Source organism: Xiphophorus maculatus, chromosome 19 (genome assembly GCF_002775205.1).
Source record: "Xiphophorus maculatus strain JP 163 A chromosome 19, X_maculatus-5.0-male, whole genome shotgun sequence".
Taxonomy (NCBI): Eukaryota; Metazoa; Chordata; class Actinopteri; order Cyprinodontiformes; family Poeciliidae; genus Xiphophorus; species Xiphophorus maculatus.
The window spans coordinates 3,718,092-3,731,946 of NC_036461.1; the positions used below are offsets into that span (position 1 = coordinate 3,718,092).

The 13,855-nt window shown below is 34.4% G+C and overlaps 1 protein-coding gene across 1 annotated transcript; it reads right to left on the reverse strand.

Moving 5' to 3' along the window:
• Positions 1–584: 584 nt before the first annotated feature.
• ncmap (non-compact myelin associated protein) lies at positions 585–12,655 on the reverse strand. The gene is made up of 4 exons (XM_023352374.1): positions 12,250–12,655; positions 3,000–3,103; positions 2,387–2,471; positions 585–1,381 (listed from the first exon to the last, which is right to left on the reverse strand). The coding sequence occupies exons 2-4, from the start codon at positions 3,088–3,090 to the stop codon at positions 1,108–1,110; spliced, it is 450 nt and encodes a 149-aa protein (XP_023208142.1). The 5' UTR covers positions 3,091–3,103; positions 12,250–12,655; the 3' UTR covers positions 585–1,107.
• Positions 12,656–13,855: the final 1,200 nt, after the last annotated feature.

Genomic DNA, 13,855 nt, shown 5'->3' on the forward strand with positions numbered 1-13,855 from the left:
AATCCAATATATATATTCTTATTCATTCATTCATTCATTCATTCATTCATTCATTCATTCATTCATTCATACATACATGCCTATGAGATTTGTTTGCCACCTTAAAAGTATATTTTGAAAGTAACAACCTTTAGGCAGGTACTTCTTTATTAAGAGCACATTTCTCTTTTAGAAATATTTATTTTTATTGGTCTAATTTAATATTCCTATCTTAAATGCCATGTTTTTATTAGCGTTGAGAAGAAAATCATTATAATTAATAAAAAATAAACTCCTGAAAATATTGTTCTGTGTGATTAATCTGTTTCACTTAAGGAACTGAGTCACTAAAACCGATTAACTTTTCAATAATATTCTAATTTATTAAATTTGACTGTGTATTATAGAACTGATTTTGTAGCTGTTTCTTGAAGGAAAGTCTAATTTTGGGATATTTTCTAATTACTAAGCAACATTAAAGGGATTCAGCCTTATTCTACTCCATCTATTATTTATCTACAGAGTGCATCACAATGCTTTCTGGAAAAATGAAAGTCAGTTAAAACATAAAACATTGTATTTTTTTATTATAATCAAGACTCAAAAAGAAAGACAAACAAAAACAAAGACAGAGGAGCAGTGAAAATAAAGTGCAAAATACTTTAGTGTCAAATTATTAAAGATTCACATCAATGGGTTTTGCTGACAGATGCTAAACAAAACATCTTCATTGATTCTTCATTGAAATACGTATTTACTTTCTGTAAACCTAAAGCAAATCTGTGAGAACACAAAGACTGAATGATGGGAATTAAATCTGTTACACTGTAATCTACTAAATCAATAACTGCTTTATATGTGATCATTTTGTTTCCAAACTTAAGAGCAGCGAACAAATTCACGGGTGTTTGTCGAAAACGTTGAGAACCATTCCCTTGATGTTTTCTCAGAAAACACTGCAATTCGTCAGATTGTCTTCACATAACATCCTTCATAATCCACAGTTTGTTCCCTGTAATCTCAGCACTCCAGTTTCCAGGCTGATGAAGATTACTGCAGGGTTCAGTCAGTCGGCGCAGCGAGTTGGTTTGAATTCAAACCTCAGCCAGTGGAGCTGCAGCCTGTGTGCTATGTGTTCAGTGGGGAGGGCGTGTCGTGTACGGCGACCACAGTGGACTCGCTGTAGTCGCTGGTGGTGCTGAACTGCTCTGAGTGATTCCCGTCCGCTCTGGACAGCTGGAAGCCGTCCTCTGATACTGGGTTTGAGTTGGTGATGCTGCCCGACACCGAGCTGACCCCCATGCTGTTCAGAGGAACGCTGCCGTTTACCGTGGACTGGGACGTCATCGGACGAGGTTTGGAGCCGGCCCTGCCCCCCAGCAGTCTGGACTCATGAGTCCGTCTGGCCAAGAAGACGGGAAAACTATTATTTTTATAACCAGGCTGCAAACATGTCCACATTTTAACAGCACAATAACGTAAGAAATCAAATAAGTATGAAGGTGTATTAGGGCCATTGTTGTTGAGTGAACTTTTGCCAAAAACTCAGACATTTTGAGATTAATCTAAAAAAATTTAAAAAAAATTTAAAAATGTATAGATTTCTGAAAATTTTAGACTTTTTAAACTTAGGAAATGTTCTAAGTTTTGACTTTTGCTATTTTCTTTTAGATGTTTCTGAGTTTAAATAGTTGAAAATTGTCTAGAAAAAAAGCTGAAATCTTGAGAATAATTGTAGAAATTTTCTAGATTTGTTTTTTTTTTTTTCTTTTTTTTAGAAATTTCAAACATTTGCATTTGTTAATCCCTGAAAAAGTGACATTTTAAATTTTGTTACAAAAAAAGGACTTGAAACTGAGAAATTTCCATGTTTTTTTCTAGAAAATTTCTGAGATTACTTTAAAAAATGTCAGAGTTGTTAAATTTGCTCCTTTTTTTCAATGACCCTATAGCGTCATAAATAACTGTGTTTCCAAAGGCAAGGCACTGAATATATTATTATTAAACTTTCTCCACTGCAAAAATACAAACTCTTACCGAGCATTTTTGTCTAGTTTCCAATGCAAATATCATGCATTTGAAATAAGACAAAACTAACTTACAAGTAGCTTTTTAATAAAGATATGGAAGTCTATTTTAAGTAAACAATTTAATATTTATTTTACAAAAAGTAGTGCCTGCCACTTTTTAAAACATGTATATCCAAGAATTATTGACTTAAAACAAGTTTATTTCTCCTGATGAAAAGTTACTTCATCAGGGCAACAGAAAAAAATCAAATATTTCACACGGGGCCGGATGCAAAGCCTGAACGCTGCAGAAGGCATCCAGTTCTCCCTGAAGTGGGTAAAAATAGGTCCAGCTCTGTATAATCAGGCCAATTCAATATGCAGGAATGTCATCTTACCTGTTGTACGTCTTCATAATGATGAGAACAACAGCAAGAATGATGATGATGCCGATGACAATGACAGCAATCATAGCCCCAGAGCCTGAGAACCAGACAAAAAACAGATGTGAATCTGACAAACGGCTGCGTTTCACTTACATTTACAAAAATCACATTTTATCTTCTTGCTGTTAAGAGTAGAAGGGTCAAACTTTAAACTCTCCTGCAGGGATCTGCAACCTGTGGCTCTTTTAGACCTTCTGCAATGGCTCTTTATAACTTTGTCTAAAAGTTATAAAGAGTTAACTAATGTTTTAAAATGTGCATGCAAGTTTTTTTTTTTTTTTTAAAGGGTGTTTTTCCAGTTTTCCTGCCATATTAGCATTACATTTCTCTAGAGAATGACACTAAAAGTACAATTAATATATTTTTAGATCTGTTTGTTGAAAACTATGTGGAAACTGGAAGTGTTTTATTTTTTTTCCATCCCACAGAAAAAAAACCCATCTCTGTTTTTGCACATTTTTATAATGATCCTTATTTTAAGTTATAAAAAATAGAAATAACATGGGGATTCTTTGCAAACGGGAAGCTTTTTCAGAAATATGAAGAATGTAAACTTGCTTCTTACTCTGGATCAGAATTTGTTCTTTAGATTTTGTCACTGAGGTTGTGTTTGAAGGAACTGTAGTGCTGGGCGCAGTTGAAGCAGATGAACTCATTTTCAGCAAAAACCTGCGAGAAAAAGAAAAACTTTCAGCATTTTCAACAAATTTGAGGTATTGAAGAACATCTGCATTAGTTTTCACTCAGATGAAGACGAGAAAATATATTTGAAATGAAAAAAGAAAGAAATATGTGGCACAGCAAGTTTATTTGTACAGCTCTGTTTTGGCACATTCAAAGTGCTTTCATCAGACAAAACGGAAAGCCACGTTAGACTTTCCTCCTCAGCGTAGATTTCAGATCCCTGTCTAGTCTAGTGTTGTGCGTCACACAGAGATCCTCTGTTGTTTGGGAGGATCCCTCACTCCGTTCAGGAAACGAGCTGCACACAGCCGTGGGTCAGGGCTGTTCCTGCAAATGATCCCTTCCCGGTGGAGACAAAGGTTCGCTCAGAGACAGCCACTCAGGAAAACTTCCACCTGTCTGATGAACTGGAATTTATGCAAAACATTTCAATTCACAAAGATATTGTTCAGCTACATAAAGTTATAAACCACAGATGTTAATCAAAAGATGCTACTGACTGCAGTTATAATAGGAAATTTTATTTAGTTTGAAAAGTAAACTTCACAGAAAAGGCTCAAGGAGAAAACAAAAAGTGGAATTAAATATGAAAATCTGGGAATGTAGCTGGTGCTTTTCTAAAAATTTCTGTAAAATTCTCTTTTCAAACTTAAATGCTATGTTTGTTTTTTATTTTTTATTTTACTAACACTTACATGTAGACAAACGTTTACTTTGTTCAGGCAGCTGCAAGTTCAGTCAGCTCAGATATTTGGAATTTTCAACTAAATCTTCCCTCTCTGCTTAAAATACTTTTATTTTTGTGTTTTTAACTCAATTAAACGATAAAAAGACCTAAATCTATTTTTACAACAGATATTTTTTTTATTTCATTAATTGCAAGCTTTTGGTTTCCTGTGTAGTCCTGAAAAGAGTATTCAAGTTATCCATGCAGCTGTACCAGGGATGCACTGATATACAAGTTTGGGCCGATATCAATATCCAACATTAATGTATTGATAACAATATTTAACGATTTTAAATATATTTCACCACCTTATTGACATTCTTTGGAAAAAAAACCCCAACCACAAACAGATGGAAACAGGATGAAAATTAATATCAGTTATTTTTAGCGGTGAGGTTTTAATTATCCGGCCGAAATCGATACGTAAAAAAATGTCTAATATTGGCTGATATCTACACTATTCTTTAAATTTAAAGTGATGAAGTAAAAATTTTCCTCCCTCAGATAGACTATAATCTATTTTTATGTTCAACCACATATTTAATCATTTACTTTTCTATTCACAACCAACTGCATATATTTTCATAGTCAGCGTTAGCTGCATGATTTAAAAAGAAATATTTTTAGCTTGTAAGCAATAAAAAGCTTCTCCTTGATGTGTCCTTCCCACGTTTATTACCAATGTTTTATCCTATAACTTATGGGAAACTGCAGCGGCTCACGCCGGTTTAACAAAGTTTACAAGCTTTGCATGTCCTGGAGACCAATGGGAATTAAAACTGACCAGGCTATAAAGAAACTTGACTGACATGAAAATAAAGAAACAGAAAGTTGAAGGAATCAAGATTTATTTTTTATTACCTAGAGATGAAAGTTGTGTTGGATGTTTCTGTGTGGTGAGTGAGTTATGCGGCTTCCTGCTCATCAATGAATCTTTAAGCGTTGACATTAAGCACAAAGGTTAATAATGACGTCCATCACTCACTGTTTACAGACCTGACAGCTAAAGATAAGTGATTGGATTGTTGCATGCACTGGAACCGAAAAGGTTGGCAACCCAACTGCTTTGGCATCATAAAGAAGGATATCATGCAGCGAACGATGGAAAAGATTGATGTGAGCAACATTAAACAGAAAAGGACAGATTTACTCCAAAAATATACATGTTTAAACGATGATAAAATTATTTTTGCCTCTAGATCATGTGTGTCAAACTCAAGGCCTGTGGGCCAAATCTGGTTCGCAGAAACTCTTTCTGTGGCCCTCAGAAACAGAACCTGAAAAAATAACATTTGTGTGCTTGAATATTATTTTATCAGTCAAATCAGGTTTTATTTACATAGAATAGAAGAGGATTCTGACGACATAGTATCACAACTTTATTCTCATAATATTATGACTGTATTCTTGTGATATTATGACTTTTTTTCTCAAGATATGAATTTCTTCTTGTAATACTGTGGCTTTACTCTACTGAAACGACTTTTATTATCATAGTACTATAGCATTATTCACATAATTTTATGACTTTATGCTCGTAATTTTATTTTATTCTATTTATTCTTAGTACTAATACTCTGTCGTACTGTTGAAGTCTTGATTCGAGTGAATCAGAGGTTGAGCTTTAGTTGAGTACAGAGACTTCTTGGTCTGCGGGTGTGGGAACAATCATCTTATCTTGAATGTGAGAAAGACAAAGGGCATGGTTGTAGATTTCAGGAGAAACAGGAATGTGGCAAACACTATTTCCTTCATGCAAGATGAAGAAAAAGGAGTAGAGGAGGTGGAGGAGTAAAAATCCCCTGATTTCCACCTAGACAACAATCTGGAGGCGCTGCAGAGATATTCGATTATCACAGAATCTTAACTTAATCAATATTTGCAGCAGATATTCTATTTTGGCTGTCTGAAGCACAAATGTTGAGTTTGTTATTTAGTAACGAGACGTTTACTGAACAAGCTCGGCAATAAAGACAGAGAGTTTTTTTTAAAATCTTCGGTGCTAGAATTTAGCTTTTTGTAAATGTTTTATAATGTTTCTACACGAAGCATAGTGACTTGTAAGTCACTCTAATAAAGAAGAAGAATTACTTCATTCATCCCAGCAGGGAAATTATTTCGCAGTTACAGCAAGAATTTTTTATACACAGATTAACACACACACACGACGGGAGCTGCAGGCAGCCAGCTGAGCCGGCGCCATTTTTGAAGGAGGACATGCGGCAAAGGTCGTCGGGACCGGGAGTCGAACCTGCGACGTCCGCGGGTCTAAGGCCTCCAAATGTGGGGCGTGCTAACCCCCTGCGCCACCACATCACGCCCCAAATACATAAAAAAATGTAAAAAAAATACATAGAAATACATGAAATCAAAATATATAATGTGCTACCTTCTCTATAACTAGAGATGCACTGATCCGATATCAATATCTGCATCGGTGCAGACATCGGAAAAAAATCTAGATCAGGTATCAGTGAAAAAACAATAATGGCAGAACTATTCAGTCTAATTCTATGTTTTGTGCTCTGAGCAATGTCATGCTTTACTATTTATTTTACATTATATATAGAACAATTTGAAAGAAGGTTTGTTGCAGTTTGCTTTATTTATTTTTTTACCCGTTTTACTAAGACAGTCAACCTATTGTTTTAGTCAGTTTCTGTTAAAGTTGTTTTACATTAGCTTGTGAAGCTTCTGGAGTATTTAAGTGAGTTGTACTGGTTCAGAGTTATCAGATAAATGTGTGATTCAGTACATTTCTGTCTGTGTTTAAAATAAATGTTTTAAATCAGTTCAGCTCTGTTTCTCTGGAACAGATCGGTATCAGGCGATGCTGGACCTCAGATATCGGTATCGGTATCAGATGTTGAAAAAAGTGGATCAATGCATTCCTAATTGCAACATGATAAAATCTGAAAAAGTTAATCTCTCTTGCGGTGAATTGTCCCCAATCAAACCACAAACTAGCTGCATGACAGATATGTTCCCTCCGTAGTTTCTGCGTCACATAAAGAACAGATAATGCTGATTGAGATGCCGCAAATTCCTTGGAGAAACACCCACTTTTCACACCTTAAGCTAATCACATGTAGCCGCTCCCTATCCCGATGCCGCTCCATAATAATACAACTATTCTTGGCTCAACTCTGACTAATAATTACACCCTATTTCCTCTGAAGAATGATGGCTGAATCATTCAGGAGAGAGTTGGACTTGCTTTACTGGAGGCGTGAGGTGAGATAATCTGTCACTATTGTAACTGGAGAGGTAGTTTCCAGGTTTTAAATGAATGAATCACTAGTAGTGATGTCCTTCTATAAGCTGCTCTAGTGTAGCGGCTCTAAACGCATTTTATCTATGATTAAAAGTACCAGGAGTCATAAACATCCTTTTTTAAATCATGAAAACAAAAGAGAAATTAGTTGGTTACAATCAATTCTCAGAAATACCGAACTGAATGACAACTAATGTTGACAAAACACAATTTAGCAATTTAACCAAATAAGAAAAGCAAATTAAAATCATGGAAAATTTTGTTCATGCGATAAATCATTAATAAACAAAACTGGCGTGTTTTCAATAAGCACATTTATTCTTGTAATTCAAATTTGTGCAGTTTTATAGTCAGTGGAAATACACCAAAGGAAATTAAATGTTGTCATAACTCGTTTCACTGAACTATTTTCAAAGAGTTGGCATAAACAGTGATGCTGTGGGCAGGAAGAATCTCCAGTAGCAGTCAGTCTTGCATCGAGTCTGACAGGCCTCTGACTGACTCTTTTCAACTCCATATTTGATGGATATTTGGGGTCGTAGTTCAGGTATTATTTGAGACAATGCCTTATTGTCATGGTTACACAACAAAACAACTACAGAAGAAGAAAAGTAAGAAAAATAAATCCTTCCAGCTGCACAGTGTCCAAAACAAAAGTTCTGGTTTTCAGAAACCCACTGCAGCCGTTCAGTTGTTTAAAAACCTCTCAGTAACCAGAAGTGCAGAAATGTCCCTGTTTTGTTTTCACCAGCAGCCCAGGAATGGATTACATGCCCTCGGTGTCCCGACAACTCCAGTTACAAGCAGACTTGGAAAAACAAAGAAAGGACACACTGAACCCGGAGATTATGTCTTTGTGTTCAAGAAGCGAACAGGTAGCTTATTCAGAAACAACAAAAGGGCTGAACAAACTCACTGGATAAAGAAACAAAATGAATCGAGAGTGAGAGAGAAAAACCTCCTCCAGCCTGCTAACAATAAAGCTAGCTAGCATAGCATTACGATAAAGCTAACTAGCATAGCATTGAGCACAGGACTGGGAACTACACTGATTTAACATCCTGGACTTCAACATGTTTTAGCTTTGAATTATTTTTGATGTTGATGTTTCTTTAGTGCAGAAACCATTTTGTTAGAAAACCAAATAAATTTCTGTTGTTTTCACTCATATTAAAAGTTCCTGTGATAAACAGTAGTGATGTTGATGTCTATTCTTTTTAAATGTGTAACTTTATGTTTTATTTAGATTTAAAAAATCCTTTTATTAATTATTATTATTACTATTGTTATTTTTTGATGGAAGAAACATGTTAACCCATCTGTATGTCACTGAAATTTATTATATTTATAAATAAAACCGGCTAACTTTCACATATTGTTCGATGTGCTCCATCTCATTTCAAATAAATAAAGAACAATGTAAGAAACATTTTCATGTAGTCTATTTTTAAAAGTTTCTGAGACCAAATCCTTCATTTAATCTAATTTCAAATCGTCTCTACAAGTTGTATTGCTCAGATTTTTTGTAAAGGTTTTATAATTACTTGCACAAAAATGTTTTTCATGAACATTTTCAATTGTAAACATGCTTTTTTGTAAGTAATCCAGTTGCATACAAGTGCTGCTGATAAATTCACTTCCCCATTTGCTGGTCTTTTCCCAGTAATAACTGTTTATTTCTCTTTCCGCTAACTGCTGCTATTCTCAAATGCTACAAATTCAATATCCTCTCTTCCGCCGTGAGTAAACAAATCCTGTGCTCCTTTTGTTCAGACAGAGGAACTCTTCAGTTTCCTCTTTTCTTTCCACCGGGGGAAAGAACAGGCGAAGCTGAAGGGCATTTGGGCTTTGCTCTCCACAGAACGGTCTCCAGCGCACATAAACACAATCAGAGTGTGACCTTTACCAGGTTTCGCCTGCTGTCAATATTTGAGAAGGTTAATGAGGAGAACAGAGAGCCTATTAGCAGCCTTAGGAGAGCAGATATGAAATTTGAGTTCAAAGAAGTGGACTTCCCACTTTTCCAGCTGTCGCGTTGATGAGAGATTTAGCTGTGACATTTATTGATATGGATCAGCAGAATGACGTGTCACGACATGAGACGTCATTCTGCTGACTGGCCGAGCGATCGGTGGAAACAGTAGCACGACGTTAATAAAAAGAATAAATATGGGAGGCAAATCTTAAACTTAAAGGCAAATATTATGACTGTTGAAGCAAAAATCCCTCATAAAAAAGGAAATTTTATTTAAAATACCAGCTTCCAGCATTCAAAACAGATTACTATAGCAGAAGTAAAGTGTTTCTTTCTGAAGCAGGAGATGATTGATGCATTCATTGAAAGTGTCGAGTGTAAAACGAAAAGAAAGACAGAAATGGAAGAGCAGTTTAGAAAGGACAAACAAAAGACTTGACTTGTCTTCACAGTTTGTGTAGCTACTGTTATAAAAGGTTCTGGTGCTCATGTTTGGGACACCAGATTTGTTAATAAATGAATAAGTAAAATGTTTTAAAATGTCTCTTTTTGCGTTGTGTAAAGCCCAGTGAAAAGAACTATTTCTATTCTCCCTTAAATGCTCTGGATAATCAGAAACACAGCAGAAATATCAAATCTTACCAAGTACTTTTGCTTAGTTTCTAGCACAAATATCTTACTACACTTGAAATTAATATTATGGGAGACAAAACTAACTTACAAGTAATTTGTTTGGCAAGTTGTAGGAGCTTGTTTTAAATCAATAATTCCTTAATATTTTGGATTTTTTTCCCCTCATGTTATAAGAGAATAATCTGCCAGTGGAACTAGTACTTTTTCATAAATATTAAGAAATTATTGACTAAAAATATCATATATCTTGTTGAAAAGTTATTTTTCAGTTAGTTTAATCTTATCTCAAGTGTCGTAAGATATTTGCAAAAGAAACTAAACCAAAAATACTTGGTAAGATTTTATGTTTTTGCAGTGTAATTGTTAATAGCGTTGAAGTTATACAATGATTCAATTTATTAAGGAGAGAAAAACCAAATCAACCTGGCTATGTGCGAAAGAGTAAAGGCTAACCCCATTAAATCAAAAATCCACCGTTATTGACAGTTTTTCACCAGCCATGTGATGAGAAACATTAGCATCTATTAGCATAGAAATGTTTGCAAAACCTTTGATAGGGATTTAAAAATGGTCGCCACAGGAGAAAGACCAAAAAGACTAACAACGTCTGTCCGAAAAACATTTTAATGTTCCTCAAAACTATTAGGAATTTCAGAAAAAGAGCGCCATGCTGGCAGGTAAATGTTCCTCTCTACCTGAAAAGGATGAAGATGAAAGTACGACCTTTACGGTTACAGGACCAGGATCCCAAACACTCCACTAAATCCAACTCTGAATGAAAAATTAATGGTTTTTCTGTGGCCTACTCAAAGTTCAGACATAAATCCGACTGAGATGTTGTAGCATGACCATATGACCATATAATGCAACCTTTAAAACCCTTCAGTGAGGCAGATTGTTATCGCTCTACCAAGGTTATTACAGGGGTGTTTAAAGTGCGGCCTGGGGCCCATTTGTGACCCTTGAAACGATTTTGGATGGCCCTTAATCAGAAATTCAAGGAAGGTCAGGCAGTAAATATAGATTTGAAAAGATTTACACAGTCAATATAAGATATTAAAATGAAAAATGTAAGCTTTTCATTTTGATTTGATTTAATTCATTTGTAAAAAACAAACAGTTTTACTAAAAAGTAGACTTGGGCATTCCCTTTTCATAAACTTTTCAAAGTAAAGCCAGAGTGAAAAAAAGACACAAAAAATGTAGAAAAAGATGATCAGCCTGAAAAGTATATATATATATATATATATTTTAATCTGGCAAACCTGCAAAAACATTTTTATGTTTTAAATCTACAATAATTTATCAATCACTAAATTATGTGGCTGCTATCATGTTTACTGTCAGGTAAAAATGAAAATATAAAATAGTTTTTGCAAAAACAAAAATGCTAAAAAGTTTGTGGTCCCTGGAGTTGTTTGACTTTCTTCTCTTGATAACCAAAATCATCATTTGATATTTCTGTTGATTATTAATACATGTTGGATAATCAGAAGCATTTATTTATATAGCACATTTACAACAACCTCAGCTGACCAAAGTGCTTCACAACAATCACAACATCACAGCAAGATAAATAATTAAACAGAAAATAAAATTAAGTTTGGTAAAAAAAAAAATTAAATAAAAAAAAAATTGTAAATATTATAAAATTGGCACAAATACCAACACTAATAACATGAATAAAAACGGAGACATGATTAATTTCACATGCATCAATTTCCCCACAAAAAAACCCAAAAACTTGAGTTATGTTGAATTTATGAAGTACTAATATATGATTTTTTTTGTTTTCTTTTCTGAGTATAGGTAAACATGAGTAGTTCCACTGTCAGATTATTTCACTAATAAGACATTTTTAATTTTTACTATGTTATAATTGAAAAAAAGGTAAAAAAATATAAAAAATAAAACTTAAAATCTCAAATCAGTGCAGTACTTTCTTCCCTGAGTTTAGATAAAAATAACTAGTTCCACTAGGCACATTATTTCAGATTATTTCACTAATAAGACATTTTCTTTTGTTAAAGTTGAAAAAAATGGTTGAAAAGTACAAAAAACCAAAACCTTGAATCAGTGAAGTATTAATATATGCTTTTTTGTTTTCGTCCCTTACTATAGATACAAAATTTCATCTGACAGATTATTTCACTAATAACAAGACATTATTCTGACGTTGTAGGTGAAATAATTTGCCAGTGGGGCTAGCACTTTATTTTATTAATATTTCATCAATATTAATGAAATATTGACTTAAAACAAGCTCAAAAGTTACTTATAAGTTAGTTTTGTCTTATTTGCACCAGAAAGTGGTTTTGCAGTGCATTGTTCTCACTCAGGTTCAATCACAGCACACACACACACACACACACGCACACACACACACACGCACACACCCACACACACACACATACCTAAACATGTGTTATGTTTAGGTATCTAAACATGAGATAACTCATGTGTAACATAGAGTTATCTCAACAATCCAGCCAGAAAAACGTAGAAACAGTTTTGTGACCTACCAAACGGACTCCTCTGTGTTTCAGCTCAAGCCCTTCCCAGGTGGGCGCTGAGCAGCGATGGTACCCCCGCTGTCAGCTGGCCGAAGGAGGCATAGTCCACCTGTATGAGCCTGGTAGATCACAGCAGGTCTGCTCAGGGTGTCAGACAGGAGAAATGGAGGAAGATAACACAACTTCAGCTGTAATAAAACTAAAATATGAGACAAGGAGAGGGTTGAAAACCAAGCAGAGGTGTGTCGGTGTGCGGTTTCAGTGAGTATTAAAGGAGGGAGGAGAGAGACGGGGTAAAAGAGGAGGAGACTCCACGTTTGCTGTGCAGAGAGGAACCATCTGAGGCAGCTGGTTTTTCCAGTCCTTCCGCCCGGCCCTTAGGCGTGCCTGATCAAAATGAGCTGCTCTCTCCATAACCTTGGCCTCTGCAGAGTGTCATGTTTGCATCTCACACATAAAGGTGCCGAGTGCTTGTAGTCACGAGGTTTGCATGCAATAAAAACATAAATCAGATTGTAAGTCAAGTCAAGCTTATTTGTAGAGCACATTTCAAAAGTACTTTATGTCAAAAAGATGTAAAACAGTCACTATTTATGAATCAAGCAATAAACTTTACATTTTATCAAATGCCATCATCAACACAGTATGCAGAAGATGGGAAGAGTAGCCAAAAATTTTACTTAATTAATAAAAGTAACACTACTTCAACATCGTTTTACTCAAATAAAAGTAAATTGTAGCCAAGGAATTACTCAAATAAGAGTAAAAATGTATTTGGTAAAAAGTCTACTCAAGTACTGATTAACTGATCAAATCATTTAATGTTTAAAGATTACATCATCAGATGGGCCAATAAATAAAGTTAAGTGGAAATTTTTGTATTTTAAGGATAATAATTTTAGTAAAAAAAAACAACTAAGTCAAGCAAAAGAAAATGTTTCCAAATTAGTTTCTTTCAATAAAAAACTTATGAAACTTCAACAAAAACTGCAGGTGTGTTTGGTGTATTTTTGGTTAAAACATGTTTGTTTTTCATTCAGTGGGCAGAAAATACAGAAATTTTACTCAAGTAAGAGAAAAAATACTTCATAATGAAATTACTCAAGTTACCGTAAAAAAGTAGAGTGCTGTAAAAAAATAATTTTTTTCAAATAATGTTACTGAAGTAAAAGTATTTGAGTAAATGTAACTTGTTACTACTGAGCCGATAATATGTTGATTAATTGCTGCATTTCCATTCATCATAAAAATTATTTGACATTTTAAAAATGGAAACGCGGCGATTTTTAAAAAATAAGAAAAGTTCTTCCTGTATGCCAGGATGAGATGTGTTTTTTGGGTTTATTTCACAAAGCAACAATGACATATTCTTTTCTCGCATCACACAAGTCATGTGATCAACAACCAGATGTTGTTGATCACGTTGGACGATCATGTTTTTTAATGACTTTTCGTGTGAACAAACTTAATTATGTGTGATTTTAATTGTGTTTTTTATGAGAATAAAGTCTTAGTACTATTTATTTATTTTTTTTATTATTCATGTAGCACATTTTCAGCAACAAGGCAGTTCAATTATTATGAGAATTAAGCCTTAATATTTTTATTTACAGAA

Excerpts from the sequence above, each read along its gene's own strand:
- ncmap (XM_023352374.1), bottom strand. The coding sequence starts at position 3,090 with ATGAGTTCATCTGCTTCAACTGCGCCCAGCACTACAGTTCCTTCAAAC. Across the intron at positions 2,472-2,999 it reads AGAACAAATTCTGATCCAGA|GCTCTGGGGCTATGATTGCT; the intron begins GTAAGAAGCAAG and ends TCTGGTTCTCAG. Across the intron at positions 1,382-2,386 it reads ATTATGAAGACGTACAACAG|ACGGACTCATGAGTCCAGAC; the intron begins GTAAGATGACAT and ends CTTCTTGGCCAG.